At 32.2% G+C, this 14797-nt stretch overlaps 2 protein-coding genes and 1 non-coding gene across 3 annotated transcripts in view; 1 reads left to right on the top strand and 2 right to left on the bottom strand.

Moving 5' to 3' along the window:
* Positions 1-564: 564 nt before the first annotated feature.
* On the bottom strand, positions 565-759 carry LOC149527527 (U2 spliceosomal RNA). The gene has a single exon (XR_016350959.1). It is a non-coding gene; the product is annotated as a U2 spliceosomal RNA (small nuclear RNA).
* Positions 760-5492: 4733 nt separating this feature from the next.
* Positions 5493-7111, top strand: LOC110410836 (LOW protein: nuclease-like protein). Its single transcript, XM_021420727.2, has one exon. The coding sequence runs from the start codon at positions 5680-5682 to the stop codon at positions 6967-6969; it is 1290 nt and encodes a 429-aa protein (XP_021276402.1). The 5' UTR covers positions 5493-5679; the 3' UTR covers positions 6970-7111.
* A 1680-nt stretch (positions 7112-8791) lies between these two features.
* The window catches only part of LOC110410344 (cuscuta receptor 1-like), a 12811-nt gene continuing 6805 nt past the window's right edge, over positions 8792-14797 (bottom strand). Inside the window, 6 exon segments of the mRNA XM_089782567.1 lie at positions 8792-8809; positions 8811-8863; positions 8866-9687; positions 9690-9821; positions 9894-10688; positions 10916-10972. Coding sequence (XP_089638693.1) covers positions 8792-8809; positions 8811-8863; positions 8866-9687; positions 9690-9821; positions 9894-10688; positions 10916-10972 — 1877 coding nt within the window.

Here is a 14797-nt window from a genome sequence, read left to right as displayed (position 1 = left end):
TCACATATATCTTGCACATAAATATAATAATTCTTATTTTATTTAATTTTAAATTTTTTGAAGAATATTTAATTTTAAATTGAATGTTAATAACAACCATACCAACAAAAACGCCCACTCTTTTCCTTTTCCTAATCAAAGCTTGTTTTGTTTTTAACCACCGCATTTTTCACAAAATATGGATGAGTATTTTTATTATTGTTATTTTTTATTTAGCAGCCATGCTAGGGTTATTTTCAAATTCCATTCCAATACTCCACAACTAAATAAGGGAGAAATTAGGCCCGATTGGAGCTTTCCTATTGAGTAAAATATTTTAGACGAAGGTGAGAAATATAAATATATGTTTCTTTTAAAACATTCATGAGCTTTCATTGATAATCAAAACCACTTTCATAGATATATGTTATTGTCATCATCAATTGATGCCTAGACTTTTGTCTAAGAGGATGATTTATTCAAGAGACCTTGACTTAGGCGTCAACTGCGAAATCAGCGCTGTCATGTATATATAAAGAAAACTAAAGTTCGGTTTAGTTGGTACATTTTTTTATTTTTTTTTTGGTGGGGTGCGCCCAGCCTTAGCTGTAGTGCAACGCTTAGGCGACGCTCGAGAACCCCAGTAGCAAGCTACCGCAGTGGGCTCTCCCCTTAAAAAATTAATTTAATATCATGTGGACCGATGGCCCACGTATCAGATATTAAACTGATAAGAACAGATACTACACTTGATCTTAGCCAAAAGGCCGAGAAAGGTGGTTTAGTTGGTACATTTGCTAATTACATTTTTGTTTTTAAAAAGCAAAAAATGTATTTAGATAAGAAAAATAATAAAATTTTTTGAAAAATATTATATTAAAAATATAAAAATATATGATATTTTGAAAAAAAAAAGGGATTGATTTGAAAATTAACACCTAATGAGTTGTTTGCCCTCAAAATTGGAGTTTGGATAAATTTCATTCCACTTGCCCACTTGTCAAGTTCCATATCATTAATTAAGGGAGAAATTAAGCTCCATTGTAGCTTTCATATGGAGTATCAAGTTTTTGGAGGAAAGTGTGGAATATAAATATATGTTATTTTCATGATTAATTGATGTCTAGACTTTTGTGTAATAGATTGCAATATTGTGGAGACCTTGACTTAGGTGTCAATCATGAAATCGACTCTCATTAATTTTTTTCTCATTTTTTTTAGGGGTTGGTATGTATTTAGGGTCTGTTTGTTTTGTAGTAAAATATTTTTTGGAAAACATTTTCAAAACTTAAGCTTGATTGGAAGACAGAAAATTAATTTCAAATGTAAAATATTTTACGAGTCAATAAGATTAATCATGAAAAATATCTTACATCTTTGAAGAGTGTAAGATATTTTTTAAAGAACAATAAAAACACTTTTATACTAAGTTTTTAAGTATAAGTTTGATCAATATTAATATTTAATTTAAAATATTAAAAAAATAAAAATAAAATATTAATATTTAAATTATACAATACTATTAAAATTAAAAAATATATTTTTTTAATAAAACCATTCAATACAATTAAATTTTTTATTTATAAATGAAAAAAATCTTACTAATAATTATAATAAAAAAATTTCAATGATCGTCATTTAATGAATATATATTTATAAGTTAGGTTTTAGATATGTTATACAATTGATGAATATTTATATTTTTATAGTTATGATAAAAAAAGTGATAAGAAGAAATTTTTTTTTAAAATCAGAGTTTATTTTCATTATAAATATATGGTTAAATGCTTTGAAAAATAACATTATTGATTTTGTCTATTTTTATTTTTAATCTAAAATTAGTGAAAATCAAATATCAATATTATTTTGTAATCAATTCCTATTTATTATTTTAATACCTAAATAAGTTCACTATGATGGAAAATATTTTTTATAAAATGATCCAAAATAACAAATATTGTTATCAACAGTTTATCCAAACAATAGAAAACATCAAATGTTCCAATAAGATATTTTTCATAAAAAAAAATTTCCTCCAACAAGTCATTTTCTGATTGCTAAACGGACCATTAATTCTTTTTAGATTTCAATGGCTATCCTTTATTAATTTTTTAAAAAAAGTTCGAGATCTATGTGATTGTTAGTTGGTGAACTGGTATATGTGCCTTTATATTTTTATATTCCCCTTACTCTGAGCCCAAATACTAATTTTTTAAATTATTTATAATTTTGGTTAAAATTCAAAAATTGATCTAAGTAGAAGTAAATTATAAAGATGGAACTATCATATTTCATTAACAATGGGTGAATATTTTTGTTGTGACATATTTAAATACATCTGTTTCCTATGTAACTTAAACCCTCTTTTATATATATATAGTAACTAAATGGATTTAGAAATGACAAAAATATTTATTGGAATGTTTTTCCTTCCGTTATCAAACCAATTTTTTAATAGAAAATTAAAATTAAAAAAAATTCCGGAAAAACCACCGATGTCAAGAAAATGCTAACCTGACTTCTTTTCCCCGGTGCGAATGCGTGTGGGGACCTTAAACTTGTATTATTAGCTTGCATCGTTAATGTGGTCTAGGAAAACAAAAGGAGGACTCCTTTTTGACCAAGAAAAATTTGAGCACAGACCTTGACAAAATTGGCATCCATATTCCATTCTAACCCCATATATAAGTTTGGATGTATATGAATGCATGATAGTGCCACATTTAGGGATTTAGATTATGAGTCTGTTTAGTTTGATTTTTTTAAGTTAAAAGTTATTATAAATTTTTTATAAAAAATAATAAATTTTAAAATATATTTAAATATTTGATTCATTAATTAATGTATAATTTTTTTGTTTAAAAAGTAGATTCAAGTCTCTCTTTTTTCAAGAATTTATTTTTATAAGTTTTAATTTTAGTTAAAATTATCATAAAGAGTATTTTTTTTAAAAAATAATATTGTGATTATTTTTTATAGATGAGGATATTTAAAAAAAAAATAAAAATTCTCTTCTCTTTATAACTTTTCCTGAATTCGGTTTCTATTTTTAAGAAATAGATAAGTTGAAAAAAAATTAAACCAAACAAGTACTATATTTGAAGAAAAATGGAGAAAAGAAAAGGGTGAAGGAAAAAATAAAAGAAGAGAAAGAAATTTTTTTTTCTTTTCTTATGTTTGGTATGGAGAATGGAAAGTAAAGTAAAAGAAAGAGGTTAAGTAAAATTATAAATAAAATATTGTATTCAAAAGAAAGAGTTGTTTTCTCTAACTTTTGAAAGGATTAGAGTTAAAGAGAAGAGAAATGTGCAAATTTATTTATTTTCTTCTCTTTTATTTTTCTCTCATTAAACAAAAGAAAGAATGAAAAAAAATGTATTTTTCATTCACTCTCTTCCTTCATTCCTCTTTCCCTCATACCAAACATACTCAATGAAAGCATTAGGTAAAGTTTGTGAAGTTTTCAATTAAAAATTTTAAATAAAAATTATAATTGGAATTAAAGTCAATAAATTGATGCCATCTAATTTCATGGAAAATCAGTCAGTTTGTGAGGACTTTCTTTGTAGAGTTCTTTTTTATTGAGGTTGCGTTTATTAACAATAAAATCAAAATTATATCAGTAATGAGGTTATCCTTTTAAAGAACTCTACTAAAGAAACTCAACCAAAGAAACTCCTCACAAACTTGTATGGGAAATCTTACTGATATAACTATGGACAATTGAAAATTTTATTATAATTTTCATTAAGGAATTCATTAAAACACATTAAAACTTATTATTAATATTCTTTGTTTGTTATATGTATGATACATTATATAAGTTTTATTAATTTATTGGTTTTTATTTTTAATTGTTTTTAATTAATCATTTTTAATTGAGAATTTCATGAATTTCTTAAAATGAATTCCAACTGGTTTTGCCTTACATGTACATGGTAAGCATTTTTAAAATTAGTTAGTTTTACGTAATTGACAATTAACTATCAAAATACACCTTCAATTTCTTTTCTAGTTTTTGTGTTGAGAGCTAGGCTCAAAACAAGGATTTATAGGAAGTTTATGAGTTTGTGGGAAATCTCATCAATCAACTTGCTGTAAGAGAGAGATATTCCAGACAGAAATGTAAGGGTCTTTCCCTTGTAACAGTAGATATGCTTTTGGGAATAATACCAGAAAGATTATTGTGATAAAGATCAATCAAGCTTAAATGATCCAGATTGCAGATGCAACAATGGAGTCTATATGATAAAGAGAAAAATAACTATGAAAACCCATTACAGCAGTTTGGAACAGTTTGCTCAACAAAGAGTCCATGTTTTCATTTTACTTTCATGACCATGAAGCTATGATTGGAAAACTCTTTAACTTTGAACCCAAACTTCCAGCCCACAAGCATTCACCAAAATTATAGTTGTCATATCATATTAATATTTCCAACAATCACAAGCCCAGGTCACACTACGAATCACAAAAAGCTTTCATCAAAACAAATTGCAGCCAGCTCATAGGAGCTCCAAACACCAATAACCATAACAAGAATAACATCAGTTCAGTAAGCCCAGAATGAAGGAAATCACTCTCATAGACAGCACCTAGTCGTCAGGCAGTCAAGGCACCCCAATTCATTCACAAAGAAATGTGTAGCATATGAAGAAAACATTCTTGAAATATAGAGTCAAATCCAAAGAAAATTTTAAGTAGGGAGAAAATAGTTCCTTCACTTTAAAGCCAAATGACCAAGCATGCAATTATTCAATACCAAATGCATTTTTAAATTTTGAAAGGATTACCTGACAGCAACTTTTAGTTATTTCCAAAATATATAAACTGAACCACAGCATGGCTTAAAAGTTATTCTGAAAATGAACCTTCTTAATTCTTAGAAAGAATGTCTCAGTTCAAGGACCCTGGGATCACAAAGAGAGAAGGTCTCCTACAAGAAAGAAATAAAGCACTTAAGTAACAAGTTCTCAAACTCACATAAAAATATTTTACTGTATAACCTTATTATCAGCTTTGCTGACAAGAAATGATCAACAACAGCTATTCCCCCTCTTCAAATATCAACACTGACATTTGTGCAGTTAAGGCAATAGGTTCTCCAATTAGACGCGATATCATCTAAAGTTAAGGTAAAAAGTAAAGGACTACTAACAATTCATGGGAACATACTAGTATTTTACTATAATTCAATCATAGACTTCAGACTATATTACAACACTTTAATTTACCTATTCCGTCAAATATAAAAAAAAACAGTTAAAAAAAACTGCATATTTTTATGTACAAATCCTAAACAGGCTCAATTGAATTACAATATAAAAGCCAAGAAAACATAAGGAGAAATAACCCATGAATATTCCTTTTGGCATAAATATATTAAAAAAAATGAAACTCAGCGTAAATATCGAAACCTCTTCTCATATGACAATAAATTTGCTAAACCCAGAATTCCAATAAATTAAAAAACGCTAAAACCAATCCCTCACTGTTCTATTAAATTGAATACAATTAATCAATAAAAGAAACGCAGAGAGAGAGTAGACCAAAAGACTCGCTTGACTCGAGCAAAACTTAGCGTTGTTTTTGATACTCAACTGGCTTAACTTTTCAGTGCCGTCACCATCTTTCAAAACTTTACCTGTACATGTAGGGTCGAAAGAGTCACCATCTTTCAGTGACTGCACTTCCGCAGCCATGGCTGCCGGCGGCCGCCGCGGCAAAGCCACGCCAAAAATCGCAACCACTGCCACCAAATGCAAAGTCAAAATATGCAAAAGCCAAGATCACCTATTAACCCCACAAATCGTCTCCCTCCTCTCCTCCGCTACCTCCGCCGCCCATTTCTTCCTTCTCCGTCACGATCTCTTTCTCCTCCCATCCCAATGCCTCTCCCTTGAATCGCTCCTCTCATCCCTTTCCTCTCTCCTCCCTTCTCCTCGTCCTCCTCCATTTCCTCCCTCTCCTTCCCCTTGGTTCAACCGCTTCCTCTCTCTTCCCTCTTCCATCTCCGACCCCCTCTGGCCTCGCTTTTTCCGGATGTCTAAACCCACCTTCTCTCAGCTCCTTTCAACCCTTTCCCCTTCCTTTCCTCCCCCTTTTCCTCCCGACTCCTCCCTCGCCGTCGCTCTCTTCCGCCTCGCCCACGGCGCCTCTTACAAATTCCTCGCCCGCCGCTTCGGTTTTTCGTCCTCCGCCGACGCCTGCCGTGCTTTCTACACCATTTGCAAGCTGGTCAACGATAAATTAGGCAATTCCCTCGATTTTCAAGCTGATATCAGCCGTATTGTGGTGGGTTTTGGGTGGATTTCACTTCCCAATTGTTGCGGCGTTTTGGGTTTTGGGCGTTTCGAGGTTGATGGGCAGCTTATGGGTTCAAATGGGTCGCTTTTTGTTCAGGCATTGGTGGACTCTGAAGGTAGATTTTTGGATATCTCAGCTGGTTGGCCTTGTTCAATAAAACCTGAATCAATTTTGCATCAAACGAAGCTTTTCTCGCGAGTAGAGGAATCAAGAGAGTTATTAAACGGGCCTTGTTCTAAGCTTAGTGATGAAAATTTTGTTCCTCAATACATATTGGGCGATTCTTGTTTCCCTCTCTTGCCATGGCTTATAACCCCTTATTTGAGGACCAATGAGGAGGGAGATAGTTTGGGTTCACCGGAGAGAGAGTTCAATGCGGTGCACAGTCGAGCAATGGGGCTGGTTGAGATGGCGTTTGGGAGAGTTAGAGCTAGGTGGCAGCTGCTTTCTAAGAGGTGGAAAGAGAGATGTGTTGAATATTTGCCGTTTGCGATTGTGATGGGGTGTTTGTTGCATAATTTTTTAATCAAGTGTAGCGAGCCATTGCCAGAAGAAAATGTGGAGAACTCAAGGGAGGACGAAGAGGAGCTGAGGCCTGTCTCCGAAGAAGATGTGGATGAGAGAGGGCAGAGGATCCGGGATGCCATTGCTCAGCATTTGAATCGGGTGAGTTTGAGAAAATGAATGCGTTAATTATATGCTCGCAGGTTCATGGCTGTAGTTTGTTATCCCATGGTAGATTGTATGTGAATGCTTCAATGTTATATTGGAATTTGCTGAGGGAAACATGTTGATACCTTTGGATCCAAGGCAATTTTGGATACAAGTGGTGTAGAAATCTAGGATAGATTAGTAGTTCAAAGATTATTGCTACGATGTTGCAAACTGACCCACCTATAGCAGAAAGCTGCTAGTTAGAGAACTTCTGTCTAATTTCTAACAAATAAGTCGGCGACGATGGACAATTGCAATTCTTCCTCTCATTTAAGTAAGGAGAAAAAGAACGTAGTAATAGAGGCACTTTATGAACAGAGTGTGATTGTAGGATTAAAGATTGGCTCCCTCATTTGGAATCCAATCCATTTTCTGATTAGCACTCCGAAGAACACCATTTTAGAAAACAGTACAAAGTATGCATAGAAAACAACCATGTCTTTGATGCCACTAACTTTCTCCTACCATCAGATGAATTTGAATTGAGTAACCTTAAATCTGTCACAGTGAAGTCCTTGTATGTAGGCAAGTTCGCAATGAAGATTCATTCACAAAGGAAATAGTTAGTAATATGCACATAACAAAGTTGGTAGATTATATTGTCCAAGGACTCTAACTTATACTTTGCACTTGGGACTTTACTTGATAAATTATTTTACCTCACATTGAATTTATCTCTTGACTCTTGCAAAGCTGCCAACCATGGCAGAAAGATGCTACATTAGTGAACTTCAGTTGACACATTGTTCTTCTTTTAGCCACACATTATCACAAGCATCTTTCAATCTGAACAACAAGTTGAAGCATAAGGTTGAAGTTTGACAACAGATATTTTCTTTTTCCTATCCTTTAAGACGATGGAGAAAAAAGAAAAACATAGAAAGTAAAGAGAGATTCTTTGTGGAAGATAACCTGCACTACCCTCAATAATGTTGACACCTTCATTTCAATGCCTCCAAATTCTGGATTGCATTCCTAACAAAACTAATAGAGAAGACACTGTGAACTGTACAGAAGAAACATCCATGTCCAGAGCTGATATAGTTCTACTCAGGATGTGAGCAATTCAAATTAGTAATGGTGGATCTACAAAAGATTCACAATTCCTACCCAAAAGAGGTTGACAATGAACGTTTCATTAAGCAAAGGTAAATGGTTAGTAACACAAATTAGTAACATGCACAACAAATACTAGGAACAGATTTACAAAGGTCATGATCAATACTGCCATTGTTTTGTTGAGGAGTGAATTTTGCCACTCATATTGTTCTAGGAATGATCCAAGCTTGCTTCTTGCAAAATGATTAATTGGTCAAAAGACATATTGTTGTAGAATTTCATGGGACTTTGTCATGCTGACAATGTCTAATACTGACATGAACACCAGACAAGCTACTTGATCAAGAAACCAATGTGTAAAATTGCAAAATGAAAATAAATTGTTGCAATACGCATGGTTTGTACGTTTTTGTGAACCTATAATCTATAATTGGATGCTATGATCATTGACTTTTTCCAAATCATAAGCAAAGACTCCTAATTCGGGTTTGCTTTTTTTCTCTTGTTTGAGATTTTCTGTTTTAGCTTGGAAATCACTTAGCAAAACAATCTAGAACAAAGACAAGTGTACTGGAAGTTATAATGTCAATTGCACAACCCAATTTTATTGCGTTGTTGCTGTAAAATTCAATTGAATTTCTGCATAGATTGAAAGCAAGAGGCTGTTCATTCAAATTCTGAACAGGAAAGGTAAAAACCTGAAAGTTTTAGGTGCAAATGGAAAATTGATTGGCTACATATTTCCACAATGCAAAATTCTCTGGGAGATTGTCTACCACAAAATAGTAGCAAGAAGTAATGCCAAACTCACATAAAAAACATCCATGTCAATTGGACCATCGTCAACTCTGTTGCGAATTGAAGCCTTTGGCGTGGATGATGGTTCAATTGTTGAGCAGCTCTTTTGCAATGGTGGGCCACAAAGAAATGGATTTCCCCGATAGCTGTTTTCATCAAATGTTCCAAATTGTGCAATCCTTTCAGGTGTCTTTCCAGATAAGTTGTTGTATAACACATTAAAAAATGTCAAGAAATGTAACTTCACAATTTCAGGAGGGATATTCCCACTCAAGTTGTTGTAAGAAAGATCTAGAGTTTCTATTTGCACGAGGTAACAGAGCGGTTGTGGGATTGGTCCTGTCAAAGTGTTGTGAGAAAGGTTCAATGCAAAGACCATACTAAAGTTCTCCGTTTCATGAGGAATCTCACCAGTTAACTTGTTGCAGGAGAGATCAATTCCGGACATGCATGCAAGGTTTCTGCCTTTGTAAGAGTAGGATATGCTCCTTATTGTGTATTCTATTGGTTCTTCAATCAAGGGCTTTGTGCCGTTAGAAGTTGTAAAAGGAGAATGAACATATTCGTTGGATAAATAGTTCAAGGCAGTAACTTTTATACAAGGGGGAATACCACCGGACAGATTATCATGAGAAAGATCAATCAAGCTTAATTGAGCCAACTTCCATAACTGAATTGGAATCTCACCTTCGAAGAGGTTTCTCTTCAAGAGAAGATAACTCAAAGCAGACAGCTTGCTAATCCAATTTGGAATGTTACCAGTCAAGTGGTTATACCTGATATCTAAAGTCACCAAAAAGCCGCTGTCACGAAAAGCATCGGGAAGTGGCCTTGTAGCCTATTTTTGGATAAATGGACTTCGCTTACCAATAAAGGTTTCAAGCAAGATGGTAGGCTCCCGGATATGTAGTTCACCGAAAGGTCCAAAAATTGAAGTACATGATTGAGCTCCTCTCGGATTGGACCTTAAAGATGATTATATCCCGTGGCAATTTGTTCCAAATTTGAAGTACTTCCCATCCACCGTGGTATCCTACCAAAGAGATGGTTTTTACTAAGATCCAACGTTGACAAACTAGACATATTCCCCGTCCAACTAGGTATCCTACCAAAGATATGGTTATTGCTTAGATCAAGTGTGTGCAAGGCAGAGCAGTTGGACAAGACATTTGGGATCTTTCCAGAAAAGTTATTTCCATCCAATTGCCACTCGCTCAAGTTTGTTAAGTTAAAACCTCCAGAGAAAAGTTGACCCTGCAACGTGTTATTTGATAATGCAAGGAGTCCTAACGAGGAGCAACCCATGGCCAAGTGTTCAGTTATCCCACCAGACAATTGATTGTTGGATAAGTCCAAAGATTCCAATGAGCTCATATCACCAAAAGATGAGGGAATGCTACCGTTAAAATAATTCTTTGACATGTTCAGAAACATTAACGATGGTAATTTTGCTCCAATTTCTGTTGGGATGCTGTCATTGAAGAAATTGTTGGAGACATCTAAAACGGATCAATACAAATGTAAAGCGAATGGTAGCCGAAAAGGTCCCGATAGAGAGTTGTTGATGAGAATTAACGTATCTAATTTGTTGTTGTTTCCCAACAACCAACTTGGGAACTGATCTACCTTGAAATAGATGTTAGAGAGATCAACAGACTGCAAGTCATGTTGATGATAGAGGAATTGAGGAAATGATCCTCCATCTCCAGAACAAGATAACCTGATCTCATTCAGTTGGAATCTTGGCTCCAAACGATGCATCTCTGTTTCAGCATATATGGAATTATTGTCTGAATAGATGTACTTGAGTTTTGAAAGGGTGAAGAAGGGTCCTAGTGAGCTTGGGATTTGAAAGTAATTATTTGAAAGTGTCAACATTCAGGGGGATGTTAAGACTCTTAAGGGAAAATATATTTCCAGCAAAATTGGTTGGAAGAGAGATCTAAACTTTTAAGGGATGTTAGATTTTCAGGGACAGATATATTTTCAGAAAATTGATTAGAAGAGAGATCTAATCTTTCAAGACACGAGAGGTTGGACATGCATTCGGGCAACTTACCTCTTAGATTATTGTATTGGATAGCAAGCCCTCGAAGATGCTTCAATTCACAAAATCCTGTAAACATTTTATTATATTAATTATTAGATAATTAAAGAAAAGGAACAGAAAAGAGAGAAAACACATAAACAAATAAACATGAAATAATTCCATGAAGTTCAAAAGGAAAGAGGATAATATATATATATAGGAATTATATGATAAGGTGTTTTGTGTTTGTTTAGTAGGTTTCATTTACCATTTAAGTAGTTACAATAGAAAAGTGATATTTTGATTTGGATAATGTTCAAATGCAAAAGTGTAACACAAACAGGACATAGGAATTAAATTTCAAATGCATGCAAAAGTGACAACATGAATAAGACAGAAAAAGCACTTAAAAAAAGGTAAGGTAACTTAGAAACAGAATAAAATAGCAAAGCAGAAAACAAGAGAGGGAATATCGATCTCAACCTCGGCTGGGTAAGGTACCATTGAGTCCACAATCCCTTAATATTAAAGACTCGATAGAAGGCATTGCTCCAATTGTTTGAAGAAAGTTGTTTTCCAGGGAGGTGCCAGTTATGTAGAAAGATTCCAAATTCTTCAAATGAAGTGGGCCTATTTCAATAATAAAAATGTACAAAAACGTATGAAGATATAATTTTAGGTGCAAAAAAATAAAATAAAATGATAATATATTGTTTCATTAGGTTGATTATATTGCTTTGCGTTTTTATTCTTTGAGCAGTGAAGGGTTTATTAGACAGACCCGATGAGTTATAAATTATTGAAAATTTTAAGCAACATTCAACTTAAGAAATTCTTGTAATTTTGGATAGATGATATTAAAGAAAAGAATTTAGCACTTATCCTAAAACTAATGTCTTACTCTTTTATAACTCTTTTCTGTTTCTACAATTATAATATAATTTTCTGCTTTTTTTTTCTTAGCAACTATATTACGAAAGACTAAATAAAATTAGGGGAGAGGGGAGCAAAAAACTTTGCAGATTCATCATTACTTACTTTCCGTAGTAATTCTTCCATAAAAACTAAATCCTTCCAAAGAAAGAGTCTCAGCGACGGGCATAAGCCCAGTGATTCCAGTGGAAGGCTACAATCGGTGCTTACAGCTGTAGATGTAGCGGTACTTATAGCTGTAGATGAAACAATTAACCAGATGTAACGGAGGTGTTTGTTTTGCTTATTTCTTTAAAAAATAAAGAGGGAAGGCAGTATTTTTTTTTAATTCTCGAAGATAAAGAATTTTTGAAAATAATATTTTTTAATTTTAACTTTTTTTAATTAAGAGAAAAGATTTTTGAACAAAATTACCATTAATAAAACTTTCTCATATTCAAGCGCATGTGTTGAAAAAAAATATTGTTACACGTTATGTTGAAATAAAATTATTATATGTAATTTTTTTTATGATTTCAGAAAATGTAATAAATAAAATAACCCAAAAGCTAATTATTTAAATTTTGAGATTTTGGATAATACATTTTTATCCAAATCCATTTCATCCCAATAATAATGTTGAATAACTTTTCAATGCATCTTCCTTTTCATATCAAATTCGTTTTTGATTTTAAACTTTATCTCTATCATGAAAGTGTTTAACTCTAAAAATTTATCTCTAGTGAAATATAAAGATAGAGACCAAATTAAAATATTTAACTTGAAAAGTTTATATCCTAATGAAATATAAAGATAGAAACCAAAGTTACATTCCATGTTTAAAAAAAATAGTTATTAATTACATATCATGTTTAAAAATTATTGTTATTATATGCTATGTTCAAAATAATATTGTTACACACTATGCTTAAGGTGTCTAATTCCAAGAGTTTATATTCTAGTGAAATACAAAAAAAAGCAAGTTTTATATTATGTTTAAAAAATATTGTTGTTGCATGCTATGTTTAAAAAAATTTTAGTATACACTATTTTGAAAAAAATGTTATTACACGTCATGCCATGTTTAAAAACTTTTGCTATACACTATTTTGAAAACAAATGTTGTTGCATACCATGCCATATTTAAAAAATTTATTACATGCCTAGTGCGTTAGAGTTGGTACATACAGACATGGCATGTAACAACTCTAAGCAATGTTTTAATTTACAGATTTTATTTTATTTATAACTTCAACTCATTAACTTTTAGATTTTGTGAATGTTAATCAACTGTTGATTTTTCAAGAAAATTTTATAGAAAAATAAGAATTCTAAAATTTTTCAAAAAAAGAAGAAGATGAGCAAAGTAAAAAATTAACAACTTTGAAGGAAAAAACTTTCCCTCACCTTCATTTAGATTTTTTAGATATATATAAATAACTAAAAAATGTAAAAAACTATTAATCCGTAGATGTAGTCTTAAAAAACAAAAAATCCCAAAACGTTGGTGGAGTTCGACACTGCAAGCCTAAGTAGATGTTACACATCAAAGCTTCATCAGCAAATGTTACATTGATGTGTAACATGCCAAGGTTAAAGCTTTAGCATTAGATATTACATGCTAAGGTTAAAGCTTTAGTATCAAATATTTCACACCAAAGCTTACTTCTTCCTACTAATGTTACACGTCAAGGTATAAATCATTTTGTTACACGTATATGAATATTCTACTAGATTGAATCATTGAAAAACTTAACATCGATAAACCCAAAAATATATTATTACTCACAATGTCATGTTTTTTGGGCTATAGATAGACGATAATATGGCAAGATTGTGAGAGATAGACAGAGAGAGGGGTTTTGTGAATGTAAACTAATAAACTCAAGAACATGTTGTTGCTCATCATATTATGTTTTTTAATTTATAGATTAACGATGATATGACGAGATAACGAGAGATTGATAGAGAGATAGTGATGGTGCTAAAATTAGAAAGAGGTTGATGGCGAGAGAAAAATGGGAAATACAATAAATGGATGGTGAAAATACTTTTAAGAGTATTTTTATCAAGTCATAATAAAAGTTAAGTGAAAATAATTAACTTCATATTGAAAGTTATTTTTAAAATATGTTTATTAAATTGACTATTTCTCACAATTTATTCAAAAAATAATATATTTAAATAGAAGAAACCTAAATAGAACAAACGAAATTGGAGGGAGAGGACGAAAGCAGTGATAGAATAAAGAAATGAGAGGAAAACCCAAGCAATGCTGCCTCAAAAACAAGGAGGGAAGCGACAGAAGATCAAATAGTGGAAAGTTTTGGGAACAGTAATAGTAAGGAGAATGAAAATGATGAGGTGGACATGGTGGATGACATGGAGGAAATTAGTGATGTGGCAGAACTAAAAACTAAGAGACAGGAAAAAGAGAGACAACTACATAATAAACGGGCAGAGAGGGGAAGGGAGTGGGCTGGGCAGTGGGAAAAAAATGAATCAGGGAGGGGTTGATCTGCGAAAGGGCAGGCACAAGTGCTCGGCTATTGATAGTGAGTTGAAGTGCATCATCACAAATTCCCTTTAAGTCGACTACGATATCATGTAAAAATATTCAAAATTTAAGTAAAAAATTAAATTATTTGATGATTAAAAGAAAAAAATTAGATAGGAGGTTATTTATAATAGTCAATTAGACTTAAATCTAGTTGATATGCAAATAAATAAATAGTAAATAAAAAAGTATTTCAATTTTAAATTTGTTTAAAGTACAAGTAAAGTAAAAGAAAATAAAAAAAATTATCTTTAAGATATTTTTAAAATTTATAAACAGTTTAGTTGCTTGGTACTGTTTATGTATATGAATTTGGTTATAACTTATTTTGGGCTGTGTAAATTTCCTGTGGTTTTTATGGTGTTTTTGGGTTTTAGGTGGTTGGCTGTTGCTTGAGGAATGGGATGTCGGTTGCTGTTGTTGGTGTTGAATTTTGTTAATTT

The sequence above is a fragment of the Theobroma umbraticum genome, unplaced genomic scaffold (genome assembly GCF_002168275.2).
Source record: "Theobroma umbraticum cultivar Fairchild unplaced genomic scaffold, ASM216827v3 scaffold_56.0, whole genome shotgun sequence".
Classification (NCBI taxonomy): Eukaryota; Viridiplantae; Streptophyta; class Magnoliopsida; order Malvales; family Malvaceae; genus Theobroma; species Theobroma umbraticum.
This window is presented reverse-complemented; position numbering and strand designations above follow the sequence as displayed.